This window comes from Gracilinanus agilis, chromosome 1 (genome assembly GCF_016433145.1).
Source record: "Gracilinanus agilis isolate LMUSP501 chromosome 1, AgileGrace, whole genome shotgun sequence".
NCBI classification, from domain to species: domain Eukaryota; kingdom Metazoa; phylum Chordata; class Mammalia; order Didelphimorphia; family Didelphidae; genus Gracilinanus; species Gracilinanus agilis.
In genome coordinates this window covers 341,125,088-341,149,005 of record NC_058130.1, presented here as the reverse complement: position 1 = coordinate 341,149,005, position 23,918 = coordinate 341,125,088, and the positions used below count along the sequence as shown (strand labels likewise).

The window sequence follows — 23,918 nt, the reverse complement described above, 5'->3', positions numbered from 1 at the left end:
ATGTGAAGTAGAGATTCCAAGGCAGAAAAGTGGTAAGGGCTAGGCCATTGGGGTTAAGCGATTAGCTCGGGATCACCCAGCTACGGAGTGTCTGAGGCCCCACTGGAAACGCAGCCTGCATGACCCCCGGGTCCAATGCAACATCCACGGGACAGGCTGTCATGGCAGTCCGGACAACGTAGTGCCTAGGCTTTCTAGGCAATCATTACCTTAAGGGAAGAGCAAGTAGATTCTGGGAATGGCCTGAATGTCTCACCACCTTTCTGGACATTCTGAGATCATAGGAAATGATCCTAGGGCGACACCTCATTTTCAAGATGATTCCGCTCTTCTAACCAAACACTCCACTCTGAGACAGTCATGCCGCCAGAGTCCTTCTGCACTTACCAAGGAGTTCTCTTTCTGAAGGCTGAACAGTTCATTCTGATACATAACGGCAGCGAATGGAAGGACGGGAGGGAGCTGGGCCTCAAGTTTCATGAGTGCAGTCATGGTGTCACTGGGATGACCTTCTCGAATCACAGCATTGATTTCATCGATAGCAGCAAGCCCTGGAAGGACAAGCATGCCATGGCAGTCAGGATCTCACCTTACTTTCTTGGGGTTCTTTCCTATTGTCTCTCTCCCGGACTGGGCTTAAAGATCACAATGATCTTTACTCTTAGGGGGAGAACGAGCCTGGTTTTTGTGGCTAGACCACACCATGAGGTGCTGCACAAGGAAGGTCTCATTAATTTTCAACATGAATCAAAGATCAGCTATTGCCATATACTCTTTTTGCTTACCAAGGGAATTCCCCAACAGGGACTGAAAAAGGCTTCTATCTTGAAGCTAATTTGCAGTGATAGATACCTTAGTTGTAGTAAGCTTTGTTTTTCAGTGTTTGCAAATGATCGAAAATTGTGAAAGATATCCATGCTTTTTCTACTTCTCAATGTTAACTTCAAAATAACACTTTGTACTATTATTTTCTTCTCTTCTCTCAAATATCTACTTCTGTCTTTAACGCTTCATTTTTTATTCTCATTGGCACTAATGCCTCTTTATATATGTGCCCAATTCACAGCCACCAACCAGGCAATTTTCATAGTCGGAACTGGTATGTCAAAGCACAGGTGCCTAGGCTATAGGTCCCAATATACTTCCCTTTCACTGGGATCTGTGGAGGGTCTGGGATATGTGGGCAATTTCGATTCACTTGGAGGGAGTGCAAATACATTTCTGGACTGTCTGTATTGGAGACCGGATGTAAATGGCTTGTATTATGCAGGGGGTAAGAATTAATGCAGGTGGAGGCATCCAAACTAGCTTATGCTCATTTTAATTCACTGAGATTGATGTTCTTTAGAGTCACACCACTTCTCTTGGTACCATGAGGAATTTAGCTGCATGAATGCAGAACGTTTCAGAACTGTACGATTCAAAGCTGACATGAGCACTCCTTCCTCTTGCCTGCCAATAGTCTCACTGACTTGGACTAAAGCTAGGCAAGCTGAAAGAAAACAATTCTTACACACTCTGAACTTTGTGGAGAATGGAGACAGGTGTTAAATGAAACAAAGAATGGCTGTCACTTTCAGATTGGAAAACCAATACATGACCACTGGGAAAAGGATCTTTCTTCATCAAAAAATCATTCATATTACAATCATGACTTCCAAAGATTCAAAACAGACGATCAAAGAGAAACCCAAGCAAAATGCAAAGCCACAATATAGTTAAAAAAAATTCAGTTTGAATCATAATGTCCAAAGATTCAAAACGGAAAACCAAACAGAAATTCAAGAAAAATTCAAAGACCCAATATAGTAAAAAAGAATACGTTTGAATCATGAAATCGATAAGATTCAGAATGGAAAAAGTGAGCAGAAACCACAACAAAATTCAAAGTCCCAGTGGAGGTAGGTATTCACAAGTAGAAGTGGTGTGATGAAACTGATTAGGAAAACATTATACTGACTAGTGAGGGACTTTAACATTTGAGGAGCAACAAACTCCATGGACCACTAAGAGCTCAATGAAAAATAGCCAGACAAACACCTACTGCCATTAGCAGTATTACCCTTTTCTATATTATTTTTCCTTTGAAAACTACAATTGGGCAAGGCACCCGTTTTCACTTTTCCTCTCCTTCAGGCTATCACCTAGCAAACAGAAGGCAGTTCCTTCACAAAACGGCATCACTTACTGTTGATTCTATTGACGATTCCTTGTATTTCCACTTGGGTCAGTAGGTCCTGGTAGGCATCTCTTTCTTCTTCAGACAGAAGGATACTCTGAAAAACAATACCTTCACTGAATCTTCCCCAAAAAGCAAATAGGTTTGAAAGAGTTAAGTGCTTAAGGTAATATCTTTCTAAATGTGGTACTGATGTTCATGCCAAATGTGGGCTGAATAGATACAAAATCAGGATTACTTTTTCTTACTCTTGTTCAGTATCTGTCAAACCACATTCGTTTGGTTCTTCAATTGTTTGTTGTGGATAACTCTACATGATTCTATTGGCGAGTTTGTTGGCAATGATACTGGAGTGGTTTGCCACTCCTCCAAAACCACTTGGAGAAAAAGCTCTCCTGGGAGCTACCTTTCATTTATTTATTTATTTATTTATTTTTTGGCCATCCTCATATTTCAGGACATAGTGACTGGGCTCATTATACAAAGCTGAAACTGTTTTCAACTGGAAGAATCTAGTCTGGAATAAACTAACCCCCGGAAGCATGAATTTGTGAACACTGTTGCTTTCAGGGGAAAAGATGAATCCTGGCTGCAAGTTCTGGCCATATGGGTGAGAGTAGTGGAAGGAACGGAAGGTAAGCAAGCCTCTTTATTGAACAACCGTTGCATGACGTACACATTTTGATGCCCATAATTTCATATGGAATAACTTGAAGGAAAAATATAGCTAGGGTTGAGATTTTCTCAAGAAAGAACATGAGCCTTCCATGAAAACTAGACTTGAGAAGTGCTCAGGGGCAGGGAAGACAGTGTGCAGGGGATGCTCCCTATGGCCACAGAGAGGTTTCTCTGTGCCACCTTTGGCACACATGCCATAGGTTCACCATCTCGGTTCTAGATCTTTCAAAGTAAAGGATTCCCTATCTCCTAGTACTTTCCCTGCAATCTTCAGTAAAACTGTGAGTTCCTCATGCATTTTGGGCATTTGGATTCACATTCTTTTACCTCATTTTATACTTTCAGATTCTTCTGTTCGTGCCCTGACTGGTTAAGGATTAATAAGAAATACTTCAAATATCTTCCCAGTGTTCACTTTTATCCAGCTGACAACTCTGTTATATTTCTAACAACTGGGCACACGGTGAACTACATTTTACATTTACTCATTATCTCATGAAGTACCTCCACTTTTGCAATCTCTTCTTTTTTCTGCTTGGCTCCCCAAAGTCCCTCTTGATAATTTGAAGAGAGGTTATCATCAACAGAGGTTAAACCGGCCTTTGGATTCTTCAGAGTTACTAGAGTCTGCTCTGCGATGCCCTCCTTAATGGCTTCATTAATTGCAAGGACTGCTGCATACACTGAACATGGGAGAGGAATGGACAGCAATTTTTAAGCAACAAAAGCAAATAAGAGAATTGTTGTGATGATGAAAGTCTGCCCTGCTTTACCCTAAATTATTGCCTGGGTAAAAATGAGGAAGAAATATTTTTCGTTCAGTGTGTGTGTGTGTGTGTGTGTGTGTGTGTGTGTGTGTGTGTGTATTTAAGTCCTTACCTTCTGTCTTAAGACTTGGTATTATTAAGTTCGAAGACAACTAAACAGTAAGGGCTAGGCAATTTTGGCAAAGTGACTTGACCAGGCTCACACAGTTAAGACCTCTTTGAAGTCACATCTGAACTGAGGACCTCCTGTGTCCAAACTGAGAACTTAGTGACAGTTTTATATTTTCTATCCACTGAGTCACTTAAGTGGCAGTAATGGGGTTTATTGCTGAAGAAGTCTACAAATATTGGGAGTATGTGCTCAGGGTTACATAGCTTAAAGCCCTCTGAGGCAGGAATAAAAACCACGTTTTCTTGACTCCAAACCCAGTGGTCTATACACATTGGCATATTGCTTTCATGCCATATTAGTTTGAAGAACTACGAAAATTGCAACATTTCACACTTTCCTCCATCCTCCTGTTTAATCAGATTCTGTTGATGAATGTAATATCTACTTAGCAGGAAAATAATTATTTACATGTCTCAGTGGCCTAAAGAAAGGAAAACAAGGCTCTGCCTCGCTTAGCTGAGGCTAATACTTGAGGATTTAGAGAAAAACTGATTCTGCCAGGATTCTTTCAGGTCAGGATAATAATTGAGAGGGGCCTTAAAAATGATTCATCCTCGGAGGATGTTTAGGTAGGCTACAGGAAAAAGAAAGTAGAGAGTATTTGCCAATGCCACTTAAATGCTTTAGGCCCCAAGCTGGTGGTGGGATGGATTTTCTTTGTAAGAGTCAACCCTTCAATTATCCAGAATACTGACATTCTCAAACATTCTGAAAAACCAAAGTGACTGCACTTACATGCTTTTTCTTCTTGAATTTCCACATTAACGATATCAAGGAGATTTTGCATTTCATCCCGGCTTAAGTGATCTTGTTCTTGAGATGAGGCTTCTCTTTTGATGGACACGAGCCTGCTAGCATACCTGCGGAAGACAAAAGTCGCCATGCGTCAATTAACTTTAGTTTTCCTTTTCGGTTGACTTCTTACAAAATCCACTAAACAGGACAGACACTCTGAGAGCTAGATATTGGAAGCAGAGCAATATGAGAAAAAGGGAGGCAGAATGCTGTGTGGCTCTCTTCAGTGAGGTTCACTAGATAAGCATGTGGAAAATGATTATGTTGGGAAGTCAAGAGCCTTCTGGGCTCTGGAGGGTCTTGAGGACAACAAGACAAAACCAAATAGTCTCTGACCACAAGGAAGCCTCACCTTATGAGGGGGTTACACAGGGAAGGAAAAACATTTACAGTACACGTAAAGTGACTTCCAGGTGGGAGCATGCTGACAAGGGGAGGCTCAGGGAAGGAAGGTCTCTGCCCCGAGAGCACAGAAGGGTAGGTAGGAGGAGTCTCGGACCATGGGTAAATCATAGCCCCAACTTGGCCAGCCCTTGTTGTTCTTCTGCCTTAGAACCGATAGAAGATGGGGGATTCAAACAATGAAAAAAGTAATAAAGAATTTTTTGTTATTATCTAAGTGAAACCTGATGAAGGGCTCGTTTCCATGGTCTCCATTTCAATAGACTATAGCATCTAAAGAGATGCTGGGTATGTAGAATGCATAAGATTGGACAACTGTAACAGAGTTTCTTTCTGCACAAGTGTACGTGACAAATCACTCTCCTGGACTGTAAGGCAAGCATGGTCTTCTCAAGATTGAAATGTTTATCTCCATCCAAGTCACACTAGTGCCTTGGTTCTCTGCACAGACTTTGTTTTCCTATTATGAACGCAGAATTTGGAGTCAAAACCGCTGGATTAAAATCCTTACCCGAGAGATAACAAGGTGGCTCTGTGGATTGAGAGCCATGCTGAGAGAGGGGAGGGGCATGGATTCCAAGATGACCCCAAACACTTCCTAGCTGCCTAACCCTGGACATGTCACTTCATCTGGATTCTCTAGCCCTTATTGCTCTTTTGCCTCAGAATCAAAGTGTAATATGGATCCTAAGATGTGAGGTAAAGGATTTTTCAAAATCTTTAAGCTAGCATTTACTACCCCCCTCCCCCGCGCCCCCGTGGGACCACAAGGCAAAACAAATAAATCTACCTGAGCCTCAGTTTCCTTTTCGGTTAAAAAGGAGACTGGGTTAGCTGTCCTCTAACATATCTTTCCTCTCTACTTCCTAGGCTCCCTTTTGGGGTGGCAGGTTGAGGTGTGTGAGGTGGGAAATTTCACCAAATTTCAAAACTGGGAGAGGTAAGGCAATACCCTGTGGTGGTCACCAATATAAATGATGAAAAGCCTGTGCAGCGTGAATCAAAAGTATCCTGGGTTTGTTCTCTCCCACATTCAGGAATGTTTCTCAAGCTTTTCACCTGGGTTTAGAACATCCGTCTATCCCACAGTAATGGCTCTTGGGTCTTTGCTGTCCAGAAGGGGGTTCTGGGAGCACCAAATGAAAGGAAAAGCAGCTGAAGGTGGGGATCTGATATCTAGGACCCTTTTCTAGTGTGTCCCAAGGAAAAAGCCAAAGGAAACCTGTTCTTTTCAATGTCTGCTTCTTCCCTTTGAGAGCAGGTTCTGGGACAGCCAGATGGGGATGCCATCAGGGTGGGTGAAAGTGATCAGATCTACCAGTGCAGAGAGTTGCCTTAGACCCTGAGAGCTCAACTTGGTCTGGCTCAGCCAGGCGATACAGGACTCAAAAGCAGGTCCTGATGACTTCTTCTTGAGCCTCTAACATGACCTCTCCTAATTGTCAGAAGGCCCCAAGTACCAACTTCACTATAAAGGATGTGAAATGTCAAGGTGCCATCTTCCCTCATATCAAATACAGTTGAATAAAACGGGTCCACGTTTTCAAAAAAGGAAATACGGTGCAGACAACCTACTTGAGCGTTCCTAGCACTTCCACACAAGATCAGAAAACAAAACATTTCAAAAGAGGCTCCACTGGAAGGTATGCATCCTTGAGCCTGGAGGTCCCCGGAAGTAAAGGATAGCAGAATCTCACCTCTACCATTTACAAAGAGCTGAAAGGAACGAAGGATCCCTTACCTTTCCAGGTGGTCTTCCTCCAGGTTATTAAAACCTATTGAGGGATTTTGGAGATGATTCTGTATTGACACGAGATCCTCACTTTCCAAAGCCTGATTAAGCAAGACAACACCTGACACCATTTCTATTCTTGTGGACAGCTCCTCAGGGTCCAGGTAGCTCTGTAGGAAACCATAAATCAATGAGGAAAATTTTCCCAGCATTATACAAATTATCATTAAAAAAAAAAAAAAAACAAAACATCCACACGTGAGAAAAAAAAACCAAAAAAACCTCCAATTAAACACATTTCCCTTTAGAGTGGATACAAAACAAGGAATAACACTGTAGCCCATGATAACTGCAACAGCTGCCATTTCTGCAAGTTGATTATGAGGGCCACATGGAATAATGAATGCCACATGCAGCGGTGGCATTATTCCAGATATTTCCCTTTAAGATTTGGAACGCTGTCTTTTTTTAATCCCTAACCTTCCGTTTTCAAATCAATACTGTGCAAATGTATCCAAGTATGGGAAGGACTAGGCAATGGGGGTTATGTCACTTAAGTAAGGTCACAAGGACTCCACTTTCACGGTGTTGCCCTTTCCAGGCTTTCCTCCTACTTGCCTGACTGTTCCAAAGTCAGTCTATTTCTTAAATCCCTTCCCTTCCCTCCTAGAATCAATGTGAAGTAGAGAATCCAAGGCAGAAAAGTGGTAAGGGCTAGGCCATTGGGGTTAAGCGATTAGCTCGGGATCACCCAGCTACGGAGTGTCTGAGGCCCCACTGGAAACGCAGCCTGCATGACCCCCGGGTCCAATGCAACATCCACGGGACAGGCTGTCATGGCAGTCCGGACAACGTAGTGCCTAGGCTTTCTAGGCAATCATTACCTTAAGGGAAGAGCAAGTAGATTCTGGGAATGGCCTGAATGTCTCACCACCTTTCTGGACATTCTGAGATCATAGGAAATGATCCTAGGGCGACACCTCATTTTCAAGATGATTCCGCTCTTCTAACCAAACACTCCACTCTGAGACAGTCATGCCGCCAGAGTCCTTCTGCACTTACCAAGGAGTTCTCTTTCTGAAGGCTGAACAGTTCATTCTGATACATAACGGCAGCGAATGGAAGGACGGGAGGGAGCTGGGCCTCAGGTTTCATGAGTGCAGTCATGGTGTCACTGGGATGACCTTCTCGAATCACAGCATTGATTTCATCGATAGCAGCAAGCCCTGGAAGGACAAGCATGCCATGGCAGTCAGAATCTCACCTTACTTTCTTGGGGTTCTTTCCCATTGTCTCTCTCCCGGAATGGGCTTAAAGATCACAATGATCTTTACTCTTAGGGGGAGAACGAGCCTGGTTTTTGTGGCTAGACCATACCATGAGGTGCTGCACAAGGAAGGTCTCATTAATTTTCAACATGAATCAAAGATCAGCTATTGCCATATACTCTTTTAGCTTACCAAGGGAATTCCCCAACAGGGACTGAAAAAGGCTTCTACCTTGAAGACAATTTGCAGTGATAGATACCTTAGTTGTGTAGTAAGCTTTGTTTTTCAGTGTTTGCAAATGATCGAAAATTGTGAAAGGTATCTATACTATTTCTACATCTCAATTTTAACTTCAAAATAACACTTTGTACTATTTTCTTCTCTTCTCTCAAATATCTACTTCTGTCTTTAACGCTTCATTTTTTATTCTCATTGGCACTAATGCCTCTTTATATATGTGCCCATTTCACAGACTATGTATCTATTTTTATAGTTGGAATTGTTATTTCAAAGCATAAGTGTCTACTATAGGTCCCAATACACTTCCCTTACACTGGGAATCTGTTGAGTCTCTAGGATTTATGGGCAATTTAGATTCACTTGGGTACTGTCTGTAGTGGAGTTCAGAGAGAAATGACTTGTATTAGTAGGGGTAATAAAAGCAGATGGAGTAATCTAAACTAGCTTATGCTCATTTTAATTCACGAGATTGATGTTCTTTAGAGTCACACCACTCTTTAGGTACCATGAGGAATTTAGCTGCATGAATCTAGAAGGCATCAGAACGGTAGGATTCAAATCTGAATGAGCACACCTTTCTGTTGCCTATCAATGATCTCACTGACTTGGAGTAAACCTATGCAAGCTGAAAGAAAACAATTTTTACACACTTTGAACTTTGTGCAGTGGAGAGATAGGTTTTAAATGAAACAAAGGAACGGCTATCACTTTAAGATTAAAACAGCAATACATTATACTGGACAAGGATCTATAGGCTCTTTCTTGATCAAAAAATGATTAATATTCAAATAGGACATACAAAGATTCAAAACAGGAAAACAAAGAGAAATCCAAGCAAATTGAAAAGGTACAATAGAGTAAAAATAAATTAATCAAGTCTAAATCATGATATCCAAAGATTAAAAACAAAACAAAAAAGAAATTCAAGAAAAATTTGAAAGACCCTATATAGTAAAAAAATAAGTTTGAATCATGAAGTCAATTAAAAGATTCAGAATTGAAACTGTGAATAGAAACCACAACAAAATTCAAAGTCCCAGTATATTTACAAGTAGAAGTGGTGTTTTAAAACTGATTAGGAAAACATTGTACTGACTAGTGAGGGACTTTAAAAATTGAGAAGCAAAAACTCTATGGACCCTTCAAGTTTAATGAAAAATAGCCAGACAAATATCTATTCTCATTAGCAATAATAACCTTTTCTATATTATCTTTCTTTCAAAAAATACAATTGGGCAAGACATCTGTTTTCACTTTTCCTCTACTTCAGGCCATCACCTAGAAAATATAAAGTACTTCCTTCACAAAATGACTTACTGTTGATTTTATAAATGGTTCCTTGTATTTCCACTTGGGTCAGTAGGTCCTGGTAGGCATCTCTTTCTTCTTCAGACAGAAGGATAATCTGAAAAACAATATCTTCACTGAATCTTCCCAAAATAGCAAATAGGTTTTAAAGAGTTATGTCCTTAAGGTAAAATTTTTCAACTATGTCACTGATTCTCATGCCAAATATGGGCTTAAAAGATGCAGAATCAAGATTCCTTTTTCTTACTGTTGTTCAATATTTTTAAACCATATTTGTTTTGTTCCTCAATAGTTTGTCATCTCTAATTTTACATAATTCTATTTGTGAGTTTGGTGGTGAAGATACTGCAGTGGTTGCCACTCCTACTGTACAATTTGGAGAAAATGCTATCATGGGCGCTACTTTTTTTTTTTATTAATCCTCATCTCAGACATAGCAATTGGGTTTATTATACAAAGGTGAAACTTTTTTCATCTAGATGAATGTAGGCTAGAATAAATTAACCATAGGAGGCATGAATTTGTGAACACTGCTACTTTCAGGGGAAAAGAATGAATCCTGGGTGAAAGTTCTGGCCACATGGGTGAGTGGAGTGGAAGGAAGGGAAGTTAAGCCTTTTTTTGAACAATTATTGCATGAAGAATACATTTTGATGCCAATAATTTCATATTGCATAACTTTAAGTAAAGATATAGCTAGGATTGAGATTTTTCTCAAGAAAGAACATGATGAGGAACATCAGGATTCCAGGAAAACTAGAGTTGGGAAGTGCTCAGGGGCAGGGAAGCACCTGTGCAGGGGAAGCTCCCTATGCTCACAGAGGGGTTTCTCTGTGCTGTCTAGCACATGTGCCATAGGTTCACCATTTCAGTTCTAGGGCTTTCAAAGTAAAGGACTCCCTATACTTTGTATTTTATCCTCATCTCCTAGTACTTACTTTTCAGTGATCTTCAATAAAACTGTGAGTTCCTCATGCATTTTTTGGCATTTGAATTCAAATTCTTTTACATAATATTATTCTTTCAGATTCTTTTGTTCTTGCCTTGCCTGGTTACTGATTAATAAGTAATACTTCATATATCTTCCTAGTAGTCACTTTTTTTCTTTACGAACACAGTTAACTATATTATACATTTACTCATTATCTAATGAAGTACCTTCACTTTTGCAATCTCTTCTTTTCTCTGCTTGGCTTCCCGAAGTTCCTCTTGATAATTTGAGGAGAGGCTATCATTGACAGAGATTAAAGCAGCTTTTGGATTCTTCAGAGTTACTAGCGTCTGCTCTGCACTGCCCTTCTTAACGGCTTCATTAATTGCAATGACTGCTGCATGCACTGAACATGGGAGAGGAATAGAAGGCATTTTTTAAAGCAATAATAGGAAATAAGAAAAATGTTGTGATGACATAAGTCTGCCCTGTTTTACCTTATATTATTTTCTGGATAAAAATAAAGAAGAACTATTTTTCTTTTTCTCTGTGTTTGTTTGTGGTTAAGCTCTTACCTGCTGTTTTAAACGTGATACTAAGTTTTAGTTCCAAAACAGAAGAGCAGTAAGTGTTAGGCAATTGTGGCAAAGTTACTTGACCAGGGTCACACAGATAAGACCTCTTCGAGGTTACATTTGAACTCAGGATCTCTTGTCTCCAAACCATTTCTATCCACTGAGACAATTAAATGCCCTTAATGTGTTTTATTGGTAAAGAAGTCTACAAATATCGAGAGTATGTGCTCAGAGTTACATAACTCAAAAATACTGGATGGAGGAATAAAAACCACTTAATCTGGACTATAAAACCAGTGACACAATGCCATATTGCTTTTCTGACTGTACAACATTTCACACGTTTCAACATCCTCTTACTTAATCGGATTCTGATGATCAATTTAAGATATACTTAGCAGTAAAATAATAATTTACATACCTCATTGGTCTAAAAAAAAGGAAATTAAGGCTCTGCGCCTTGTTTATCTGAGGCATTTAATACTTCATAATTTAAATAGATACTGCTTCTCAATTTCAGGATTTTTTTTTAGCTCTGGACGATAATTGAGAGGGGCCTAAACAATGGTTTATCTCCTGAGGATTGTTAGATAGTCTACAGGAAAAAGAAGGTATTGAGTATTTGTCAAAGCCACTTAAATTACTTAGGTCCCAAAGTGGTTGTGAGATGAATTTCCTTGACCCATAATGTCCCTTTACACTCTAAATCAGAGCCTGCTGTTATGCATGAACATGTTAGAGGACATTTCAACCCAGGTCTTTTTGACCAAATCCAACACTGAGGTCTGTATACAATATAAGCAATTTCCTGGCAGATTCACAAAATTCCTAATGAATGGAATAATAGTAAAAAATATTCTTGTGGTGCCTAAATGGGAGAACTTTTTATGGACAAAATAAAAAAGAACAAAAATAAGACAATCCCTTATGAAGCACTATAATAATGGGCTCTCCATATTTTTCAACATCAAGGTTTAGGAAACAAAGCTGCTCAAATTCTTTTTCAGTCCTGTCTTGCAGAAAGCTACCAATTACCACTAACCTTGACCAGGTCTACAATACTTAGACCATATTAGAGATGAATGGTCCTAAATCTTTTGGGCTTCAAGGGAGAAAAAGAAGGCAGGGGTGGCTATCATGATCTCTGACAGAGCCAAAGTAAAAATAGATAAGGTTAAAAGAGATAGGGAAGGTTACTACATCCTAATAAAAGGCAGTATAAACAATGAAGAAATATCAGTACTCAATATGTATGCACCAAATGGAATAGCTTTCAAATTTCTAAAGGAGAAGCTAGTGGAGCTCAAGGATGAAATAGATAGCAAAACCATACTAGTGGGGGACCTGAACCTTCCCCTATCAGATCTAGATAAGTCAAACCAAAAAATAAATAAGAAAGAGATAAGAGAAGTAAATGAAACCATAGAAAAATTCGAGTTAATAGCTATTTGGAGAAAAATAAATAGAGACAGGGGGCAGCTGGGTAGCTCAGTGGAGTGAGAGTCAGGTCTAGAGACAGGAGGTCCTAGGTTCAAACCCGGCCTCAGCCACTTCCCAGCTGTGTGACCCTGGGCAAGTCACTTGGCCCCCATTGCCCACCCTTACCACTCTTCCACCTATGAGACAATACACCGAAGTACAAGGGTTTTAAAAAAAATAAATAGAGACAAAAAGGAATAAACCTTCTTTTCAGCAGCACATGGAACATTCACAATGATACACCATGTAATAGGGCACAGAAACATGGCAAACAAATGCAAAAAAGCAGAAATAATCAATGTAACCTTCTCAGATCATAATGCAATAAAAATAGTTATTAGTAAGAATACATGGAGAGGCAAACCAAAAACTAATTGGAAATTAAATAATATGATTCACCAAAATAATTTAGTGAAAGAACAAATCACAGAAACAATTAATAATTTCATTGAAGATAATGACAGTGATGAGACATCTTACCCAAACTTATGGGATGCAGCCAAAGCAGTTCTAAGGGGAAAATTAATATCATTGAGTGCATATATTAACAAATTAGGGAGGGCAGAGGTTAATGAATTGGGAATGCAACTTAAAAAACTAGAAAATGAACAAATTAAAAATTCTCAGATGAAAACTAAAAAAGAAATACTAAAAATGAAAGGAGAAATTAATAAAATCAAAAGTAAAAGAACTTTTGAATTAATAAATAAGAGTAGAAGCTGGTATTTTGAAAAAAACAGATAAAATATACAAAGTACTGGTCAATCTAATTAAAAAAGGGAAAGAAGAAACCCAAATTGACAGTATCAAAGATGAAAAAGGAGACCTTATCTCTAATGAAGGGGAAATTAAGGAAATCATTAAAAACTATTTTGCCCAATTATATGGCAATAAATATAACAATCTAGGAGATGTGGATGAATATTTACAAAAATATAAATTGCCTAGATTAACAGCAGAAGAAATAGAATACTTAAATAATCCCATATCAGAAAAAGAAATTGAACAAGCCATCAAAGAACTCCCTAAGAAAAAATCAGCAGGACCTGATGGATACACAAGTGAATTCTATCAGACATTCAAAGAGCAATTAATCCCAATACTATAAAAATTATTTGATATAATAAGCAAAGAAGGAGTCTTACCAAACTCCTTTTATGACACAAATATGGTACTTATTCCAAAGCCAGGCAGATCAAAAACAGAGAAAGAAAATTACAAACCAATCTCCTTAATGAATATAGATGCAAAAATCTTAAATAGAATACTAGCAAAAAGACTGCAGAGAGTGATCAAGAGGGTTATTCATCATGATCAGGTGGGATTTATACCAGGAATGCAAGGATGGTTCAACATTAGGAAAACCATCCACATAATTGACCATATCAACAAGCAAACCAACAAAAACCACATGCTTATCTCAATAGATGCTGAAAAAGCCTTTGACAAAATACAACACCCATTCCTACTGAAAACACTAGAAAGTATAGGAATAGAAGGTTCTTTCCTAAAATAATAAACAGTATATATCTTAAACCATCAACAAGCATCATATGCAATGGGGATAAATTAGAAGCCTTTCCAATAAAAGATCAGGTGTGAAACAAGGATGCCCATTATCACCTCTTTTATTTAACATTGTACTAGAAACACTAGCAGTAGCAATTAGAGAAGAAAAAGGAATTGAAGGTATTAAAATAGGCAAGGAGGAGACTAAGCTATCACTCTTTGCAGATGATATGATGGTCTACTTAAAAAGTCCTAGAGAATCAACTAAAAAGCTAGTAGAAATAATCAACAACTTTAGCAAAGTTGCGGTGTACAAAATAAATGCACATAAATCATCAGCATTTCTATATATTTCCAACACATCACAGCAGCAAGAGGTAGAAAGAGAAACGCCATTTAAAATCACCTTAGACAATATAAAATACTTGGGAATCTTATCTACCAAAACAAACACAACAATTGTACGAAAACAACTACAAAACACTTTCCAAACAAATAAAACTAGATCTCAACAACTGGAAAGCCATTGATTGCTCATGGGTAGGACGAGCTAACATAATAAAAATGACCATTCTACTCAAATTCATTTACTTATTTAGTACCATACCTATCAAGCTACCAAAAACCTTTTTTACTACATTAGAAAAAACTATAACAAAGTTTATTTGGAAGAACAAAAGATCAAGAATATCAAGGGAAATAATGAAAAAAAAATGTGAAGGAAGGGGGCCTAGTAGTACCAGATATTAAGCTATACTATAAAGCAGTGGTAATCAAAACTATATGGTACTGGCTAAGAGACAGAAGTGAGGATCAGTGGAATAGACTTGGGGTAAGTGATGTCAGCAAGACAGTGTATGATAAACCCAAAGAGCCCAACTTTTGGGACATGAATCCACTATTTGACAAAAACTGCTGGGAAAATTGGAAAACAATATGGGAGAGATTAGGTTTAGAGCAACATCTCACACCATACACCAAGATAAATTCAGAATGGGTGAAAGACTTAAATATAAAGAAGGAAAATGTAAGTAAATTAGGTGAACACAGAATAGTATACTTGTCAGATCTCTGGGAAAGGAAAGATTTTAAAACCAAACAAGAGTTAGAGAAAATTACAAAATGTAAAATAAATAGTTTTGATTATATTAAATTAAAAAGTTTTTGTACAAAGAAAAACAATGCAACCAAAATCAGAAGGGAAACAACAAACTGGGAAAAAATCTTTATAACAAAAAATTCTGACAGAGGTCTAATTACTCAAATATACAAGGAGATAAATCGACTGTGTAAAAAATCAAGCTATTCCCCAATTAATAAATGGGTAAGGGACATGAATATGCAATTTTCAGATAAAGAAATAAAAAATATCAATAAGCACATGAGAAAGTGTTCTAAATCTCTAATAATTAAAGAAATGCAAATCAAAACAACTCTGAGGTACCACCTCACACCTAGCAGAATGACTAAAATGATAGCAGGGGAGAGTAATGAATGTTGGAGGGGATGTGGCAAAATTGGTACGTTAATACACTGCTGGTGGAGTTGTGAACTGATCCAACCATTCTGGATGGCAATTTGGAACTATGCCCAAAGAGTGATAAAAAAAAAATGCCTGCCCTTTGATCCAGCCATACCATTGCTGGAATTGTACCCAGAGAGATTATAGATAAACAGATTTGCACAAAAATATTTATCACTGAGCTCTTTGTGGTGGCAAAAAACTGGAAAGCAAGGGTATGCCCTTCAATTGGGGAATGGCTGAACAAATTCTGGTATATGTTGGTGATGGAATACTTTTGTGCTCAAAGGAATAATAAACTGGAGGAATTCCATGTGAACTGGAAGACCTCCAGGAATTGATGCAGAGTGAAAGGAGCAGAGCCAGAAGAACATTGTACACAGAGACTGATATACTGTGGTAAAATAGAATGTAATGGATGTCTGTATTAGCAGCAATGCAATGACCCAAGACAATTCTGAGGGATTTATGGAAAAGAACACTACCCACATTCAGAGGAAGAACTACAGGAGTGGAAACACAGAAGAAAAACAACTGCTTGGACACCTGGGTTGATGAGGACATGATTGTGGATGAAGACCTGAAAAGACCACACCCATGTAACTATCAATAATGTGTAAATAAGTCTTGACTGACCACACATAATAAAACCAGTGGAAATGCGAATTGGCTACAGCATAGGGAGCCGGGGGTTGAGGAGGTGAAGGGGAAAATAAAAACATAACTTATATAACCATGGAAAATTTTTCTAAAAATCAAAAATTATTAAAGAAAAAAAAAGAGATGAATGATCCTTGATGAAAAGATGAATATGGAGTCTCAGGCTTCTTGCCCCCTAAAATGGGGCAAGAAGATTTTCAGCAGCTACAGTTGACTAGGACACAGATATCATCCAAGAGTGTTTTCAAAATTTCGAAGCACGAGAAGCCCAACAAGCCTTAAAAATCAACTAGCAATGAAGTCCTCCAAGAAAACAAAGTCAAAAGCATGAGACAAAAAGAGGAAAAGGAATGCACACAATGTGTGTGACTTCACAGAAATTATGATGAGTCACTGCTAACAAGTCAAAGAAGGTGACCAAGGTGGGAGGATAACAAGGATGAGAGGTGGGGGCAGAAAATATAAAAAAACATACCTTGAAGTATCCCACAGGGGAGCTTAGAAGTTATATCCTGCCAAATCCTCATTATACAGATTAAGAAATTGAGGCCCATAGAGAACAAATAATTTTTTCCAACAGTTCCAAAGGCTTTAATGACATACCTGGGACTAGAAATCAAGACTACTGATTTTCATCAGTTTTGATAATCATAGGAATCTAAGAAAGTATCAGCAACTTATTGAAGGAAAGGGAACAAAGATGAATTCTGCACCTACTAGTTGACAGGAACTGTGCTAAGTGCATCCTAAATATCATCTCCTTTGATCTTTATAACAACCCTGAGAGGTAGGTACTATTATTTCCCCCATACTGGGGTTGAGGAAACTGAGACAGAGGTGAAATCATTGGCCTAGGGTAATAGATTTAGTCAGTGTCTGAGATAAGAGTTGACTTCAAGCTTTCTTGACTATTAATTCAGCAGTTTATACACTGAGACACACATCAGATATTTCCTGATTATTTGAGAATGTTTTCTTGGCTGACTAAATGTTTAGGTCCAATATCCCATATCCTTTATATTTCTATCATCAACTTTGCTCATAATGATGATCAGAGTTCTACAGTCAAGAATGTGTTAAGTTATATTCATTGCCATGTAAAAGGCATCTTTAGAAATCATCAAGAGGGGAAGGTAAGTGGCTGTGGATAAGAGTGCCAAACCTGGAGTTCAGACGCTCTGGATTCAGATCTGGCTAATCCAACTTGCCTAGTCCTTACCTCTCTTCTGGCTTGGAAACAATATATGTTTTGATTCTCCTTCCATTTACTAAGACAAAAATCACATAATAAATATTAGAACAATTTCCCCAAAAAGGCTGAAAAATTGAGTAAACCATTGGCTTGAAGTCAAATATTCAATTATCTAAAATACCAACATCCTCAACCATTCTGCAAATGGTTGCACTTACATGCTTTCTCTTCTTGAATTTCCACATTAACAATATCAAGGAAATTTTGGATTTCATCCCGGCTTAAGTTATCTTGTCCTTGAGATGAGACTTGTCTTTTAATGGACACGAGCCTGCTAGCATACCTGGGGAAGACAAAAGTCACCTTACATCGATTATAATTTTCCTCTTTAGTTGACTTCTTAAAAAATTGACTAAACAGGACAGACACTCTCAGAGCTAGATATTGGAAGCAGAACAATATGAGAAAAGGGAGGCAGCATGCTGTGTAGCCCTTCAATGAGATTCACTATATAAGCATGTAGAAAATGATTATGTTAATAAATAAAGAGCCATTTGGGAAATGGAGGTTCTTGAGAACACCAAGACAAAACCAAATCATCTCTGACCACCTCACCTTATGAGGGGTTACACTGCGATGGGTGAACATTTAGAGTATACATAAAATGACTTCCAGGTGGGGACATACTGACAAGGGAAGGCTCAGGGAAGGAAGGTCTCATGAAGTTGTCCTCCTCTGAGAGAACAAAATGTTGGAGGGGCTTCAGACCCTTCCTAGCTCTCTGACCCTGGGTAAATCATAGCCCCTCTTGCCCAACCCTTGTTTTTCTTTTACCTAACAACTGACAGAAGGTGAGGGATTAAAAAAAATGAAAAAAGAAAAAAAGATTTTATTGTTACTGTCTATGTCATAGCTGATAAAGGGCTGGATGTCCGTGGTTGCTATATTGATGGACTATAGTACAGAGGGCCGTCAAACCCCCTCCTGATTGACGAGGTCTCATAATGGGGTCGCAGAACCTCAGAGAGAAATTCGAGGAAGGATGGATTACCCCCACTCAAGATTCCTCCACATGACTTCTCTCTTGTTAACATTCCTTAGTAGTTTTGTTATAACCAATATATTTATCTATTCAACCCTAGGGAGATACAGGAAAATTAGTAAAGGCTATCATTAGAACCCTTATAGGCCCCCTATAAATTTCTAGGAATGCCCCACCCTTATATATAATATAGAAATTCCCCTAAAATGCTCCTATAACAAACTAGCAAATAATGAGTTAAAAGACTTTAAAACTTCCCAGCAAGGCTGCACCCAAGAATTTCACAATCTCACACAGATGCCTGAAACTGCTTTCAAGCTTCCCTGATCCTTGTACAGAGAGAAAGGAAGACAAGGAATGAAAAATTAGAACAAGCCACTTCCCCATTACACTAGACCATTCTTATTAACCCCCTAGCATAAAGTAAAAGAACAAGTCAAGTAAACTCACCTTTGAGAAACACTGAAATATGAAAGATTGTTATTAAAATAATATTTGGATCAGTGTTAGGATTATTTTCTTTGAAACTGAAATTGATTGTGTTATTTTGTAATCAACTAGCCAAGAAATTACTTACTGATTAATTATATAGTTAATAAAGCTAAGAATAATCATACTTAAAAGTCTGATTGGTTAAAATATAATTGACCATTCTTTTTGGAATAAGGAAATAAAACATTTCAAAAGGGGCCTGAGACAGGGAGGGCTGCCTCCTTGAGATTGGTGGTCCCTGGAGTAAATGATAACAGAATCTCACCTCTACCATTTATAAAGAGCTGAGAACAATGAAGGATCCCTTACCTTTCCAAGTGGTCTTCATCCACTTTAGTGATGCCTATTGAAGGATTTTGGAGATGATTCTGTATTAACACAAGATCCTCTGTTTCCAATGCCTGGTTAAGCAAAACAACACCTGACACCATTTCTACTGTCATGGACAGCTGCTCAGGGGCCAGGTAGTTCTGTAGGAGAACATAAGTCAGTGAGGATAATGTTTCCAGCATTACATAAATTATCATTTAAAAAAAAACCATGAAAAACAAAAAAGTAAAACCTTCATTAAACACATTTCTGCTTAGGGTAAGGTGGTCAAAACTTGAGAAAATGAAATGCGTAGGAGTAACAGTTGATAAGAAGGAGAAGAAGGATGAATAACAATGAATAACAGTGTGCTCCATGAAAATACCAAGAGCTGATATTTCTACAAGCTGATTATGAGGGCCACAACGGATAATGCCACACGGAGCACTGGTACTATGTCAGGCATAGTACTTTAAGGTTTAGAAAGCTGCTGGGTTTTTTTGTTTTTTTTTATCCCTTACCTTCCTTTTTCAAATCAATACTGTGCATAGGTTCTAAGTTAAAAGTATGGGAAGGGCAAGGCAATGGGGTTTAATTAACTTAAGTAAGGTCACACGGCCTTAAAGTTTCATGGTGTTGCCCTTTTCCAAGTTTTCCTCCTATTTGCCTGACTGCTCCATCTCAGGCTATTTCTTAAATCCCTTCCCTTCTATCTTAAAATTAATGTTAAGTAGAGATTCCAAGACAGAAAAATGGCAAGGGCTAGGCCATTGGGGTTAAGAGCTGTGTAAATGGAATTAGCTCTGGCCCATTCATAGTCAAAACTCTACTTACCCAAGATGATGTCATCCCCACCTCCCTTAGTGGGGAGGGGAGATGAGTTACCCACACGTGACAATAAGTAACAATACAAGAACAAGGGACTGCCCTTTGGGCAGTCCAAATCAGTGCAGAGGCTGCCATTTGTCCACTTGAATTAGAGGTGGACCCACAGGAAGTGAGGAGAGACACTATCTCTTCAAGTATGTTGGTTACTTCCTGTTGGGGCAGTTCCCGCTTTGAACTTGGTGCTGAAGGTTCTTGGCTGAGACCTCAGACTACTTCCACTCTGAATTGTCACGTGGGTAAGTTAGGCTGACTTCCTTGACCTACCTTGGTGTTTTCAAGACTCTACCTTAAGTAGGCTCTTGCCTCTCTGATTGCTAAGGCCTTGTGGCATGTAATTTAGTTTAATTAGCCCTTTAACTCTCTCTCTCCATCCAGGGCCTCTGCAGGCCTGGACTAGCCTCTCCCTCTCTTTATTTCCCTACCTTTCACCTTCCTGATTGTAAATAAACTACCATAAACCCGATCCTGACTTGGGTCTATTTTAATTATGGAATTAATCTGAATTATTGATTCCTGGTGGCCACACTTTAAATATATATCTATATAATATCTAAAATCTCCCTCTTACAGAGCCTAGATCAGGATCACCCAGCTACAGAGTGTCTGAGGCCCCACTGGAACCAAAGTCTGCATGCCTCCCTGTCCAATGCTCCATCCAAAGGACAACCTGTCATTGGGGTCCAGACAATGCAGTGCCTATGCTTTCTAGGGAATCACTATTTTAAGTGAAGAAGAGGTAGATTCTATGAATGGCCTGAATGCCCCACGAGGTTTCTTCCCATTCTGAGATCATGCAAAAGGATCGTAGAGCAACACCTCCTTTTCAAGATTATTCTGCCCTTCTAACCAAATACTCCACTTTGAGACAGTCATGCTGCCAGAGTCCTTTGGCACTTACCAAAGAGTTCTGTTTCTGAAGGTTGAAAAGTTCATTCTGATACATAACGGCAGCGAATGGAAGGATGGGAGGGAGCTGGGCCTCAGGTTTCATGAGTGCAGTCATGGTGTCACTGGGATGACCTTCTCGAATCACAGCATTGATTTCATCGATAGCAGCAAGCCCTGGAAGGACAAGCATGCCATGGCAGTCAGAATCTCACTTTACTTTATTGGTGTTCCTCTCCAGAATTGGGCTTAAAGATCACTACACTCTTAGGAGGAGAACGAGCCTAGTCTTTCTGGCTAGACCATACCATGAGGTGGTAGTCATGGATGGTCTCATTAATTTTCAACATGAATCATAGATCAGCTATTGCCATATAGTCTTTTAGCTTACCAAAAGAATACCACCACAGGGACTTAAAAAGGCCTCCAACTTGAACCACATTTGCAATGATAGATACTTTAGCTGTAGCAAACTTTGGTTTTCAATAGATGCAAATGATTGAAAAAAAGTATACTTTTTTATATCTCAATTTTAACTAATTTTAATAACACTTTGTTCTATTTTTTCTCTTCTCTCAAATATGTTCTTCCTCTATCTTTACAGTTTCACTGTTTATTTTTCTTGGGAAAAATTCCTCTTTATTAATGTCCCCATTTCAAAGCCCACCCATCTATTTTTATACTTGGAAATGGTATTTCAAAGCACAAGTGCCTAGATTATAGGTCCCAATACACTTCCCTTTCCCTGGGATCTGTTAATGGTCTGGAATACATGGGCAATTTAGATTCACTGGAGTAGAGTCCAAATAAATTTGTAGACTGTCTGTACTGGAGTTCAGAGAGAAATGACTTGTACTAGCAGGGATAATAAATGCAGGTGGAGACATCCAAAGTAACTTATGCTCATTTTAATTAACTGAGATTGAAGTTTCTTGGAGTCACACCACTCCTCTAGGTACCATGAGGAATTGAGCTGCATGAATCCAGAAGGCATCAGAATGGTAGGATTCAAATCTGACAGGAGCACGCCTTCCTCTTGTCTATCAATAATCTCACTGACTTGGACTAAAGCTATGCAGGCTGAAAGAAAACAACTCTTACACACTTTGAACTCGTGCAGTGGAGAGACAGGTCTTAAATGAAACAAAGGAAGGTCTGTCACTTTCAGATTAGAACACCAACACATTACAGTGCACCAGGATCTTTCTTCATCAAAAAATGATTAATATTCGAATAATGATGTCCAATGACTCAAAACAGGAAAACAAAGATAAATCCAAGCAAATTGCAGAGGTACAATATAGTAAAAAAAAGTAAGTCAGAATCATGACATCAAAAGATTCAAAAGGGAAAAACAAAATGAAATTCAAGAAAAATTCAAAGACCCAATATAGTAAAAAAAATGTTTGAATCATGAAGTTAATAAAAATATATAGAATTGAAAAAGTGAGTAGAAACTACAACAAAATTCAAAATCCCAGTGTAGGTATTCACAAGTAGAAGTGGTGTGATAAAACTGATTACAAGATCATATTGACTAGTGAGGAACTTTAAAAATTGAGGAATGAAAAATCCGTGGAACCCTAAAAGTTTAATCAAAAATAGCTAGATACCTATCCACTCTCATTACCAATAGTAACATTTCTATATTATTATCCATTTAAGAAATACAATTGGGTAAGGCATCTGTTTTCACTTTTCCTCTAATTCATATCATCACCTAGCAAATATAAAACACTTCTTTCACAAAATGACGTCACTTACTATTGATTTTATTGATGATTGCTTGTATTTCTAATTGAGTCAGTAGGTCCTGGAATGCATCTCTTTCTTCTTCAGATAGAAGGATACTCTGAAAAACAATACCTCCACTGAATCTCCCCCAAAAGGAAATAAGTTTTGAAGAGTTAAGTCCTTGAGGTAAAATCTTTCAAATATGGCACTGATTTTCATGCAAAATATGGGCTTAATAGACACAGAATCAAGATTCCTTTTTGTTACTGTTGTTCAATATTTATAAAACTGAATTCTGGGAAGATGGCAGCTTAGACGGAGCAAAACTTCAGAACTCTACACCCTTCCATACAGAGATGAAAAACAAAGAGCTTAGTAAAGAAAACCAAATCTAACAACAGGCCAGAGAAGAGGAACCCTACTCGCTGGACAGCTCAAGAGGTACACCAAGAAAAAAGGTCTGAATTCTTAAACTGCTGGGTTTGAGGGTAAAGAAGAAGGGAATCCCAGGACCCCTCCCCCACATGCTGTGTGAGTCTCCAGTGGCTCCTGAAATCTCCGTGAGGGCAAAATAGCCTGGAGTGAGTGCCTTGCTGGTGCCAGACTTAGGAAGCTGAACACAAATGGCAGGGAGGTGGCAAGAAGAGAAAGTCAGAGAAACACAGTGAAAACACTCCATCTTGACTGTCCCCTCTGCCATTTCTCTGGAGTTTTTAGCCTCAGGGCACATTCAAGCTCTACAGATCAACCCCTGTCCTGGGTTAATCCTATCAATTGGATAGATAAGAAGTCTACAGAGGGCAGGGAAACTCCAACACCCCTCTGCCATACACTGCAGAAAAAGTAACTGCAAAATTCTGTTGCCAGCTTGGAGAAGATCATTCATCAAAGCTCATTAAAACCATCTGCTTAACCTAATCAGTTAGCAGAGCAGAGAAGGCACAGGAGGGAAAGAAGGAAAAAAATATTAGTAAACAACGGAAAAAGAAAAAAGAAATTACAATGGACATCTTCTTTCCAGATAGTGAAAAAAGAGCAAATGAAACAGAAGATCAAGGAACTCCAAGAAAAACTATAGAAACTCCAGTGAATTGGAAACAGGCTTTGGAAGATCACAAAATTCAATTAACTCAAGAACTTAAAATTCAATTAATTCAAG

At 38.6% G+C, this 23,918-nt stretch overlaps 1 protein-coding gene across 1 annotated transcript in view; it reads right to left on the bottom strand.

Moving 5' to 3' along the window:
- Positions 1-23,918, bottom strand: part of LOC123251555 (ras GTPase-activating-like protein IQGAP2) — a 44,162-nt gene that overhangs the window by 5,270 nt on the left and 14,974 nt on the right. Inside the window, exons 4-15 of the mRNA XM_044680850.1 lie at positions 23,288-23,372; positions 21,039-21,202; positions 19,253-19,413; positions 17,628-17,752; positions 10,700-10,878; positions 9,551-9,638; positions 7,788-7,951; positions 6,735-6,895; positions 4,532-4,656; positions 3,362-3,540; positions 2,189-2,276; positions 388-551 (exon numbers count right to left, since the gene is read on the bottom strand). Of these exons, the coding sequence (XP_044536785.1) occupies positions 388-551; positions 2,189-2,276; positions 3,362-3,540; positions 4,532-4,656; positions 6,735-6,895; positions 7,788-7,951; positions 9,551-9,638; positions 10,700-10,878; positions 17,628-17,752; positions 19,253-19,413; positions 21,039-21,202; positions 23,288-23,372 (1,683 nt within the window). The remainder of the gene's footprint in view (positions 1-387; positions 552-2,188; positions 2,277-3,361; positions 3,541-4,531; positions 4,657-6,734; positions 6,896-7,787; positions 7,952-9,550; positions 9,639-10,699; positions 10,879-17,627; positions 17,753-19,252; positions 19,414-21,038; positions 21,203-23,287; positions 23,373-23,918) is intronic.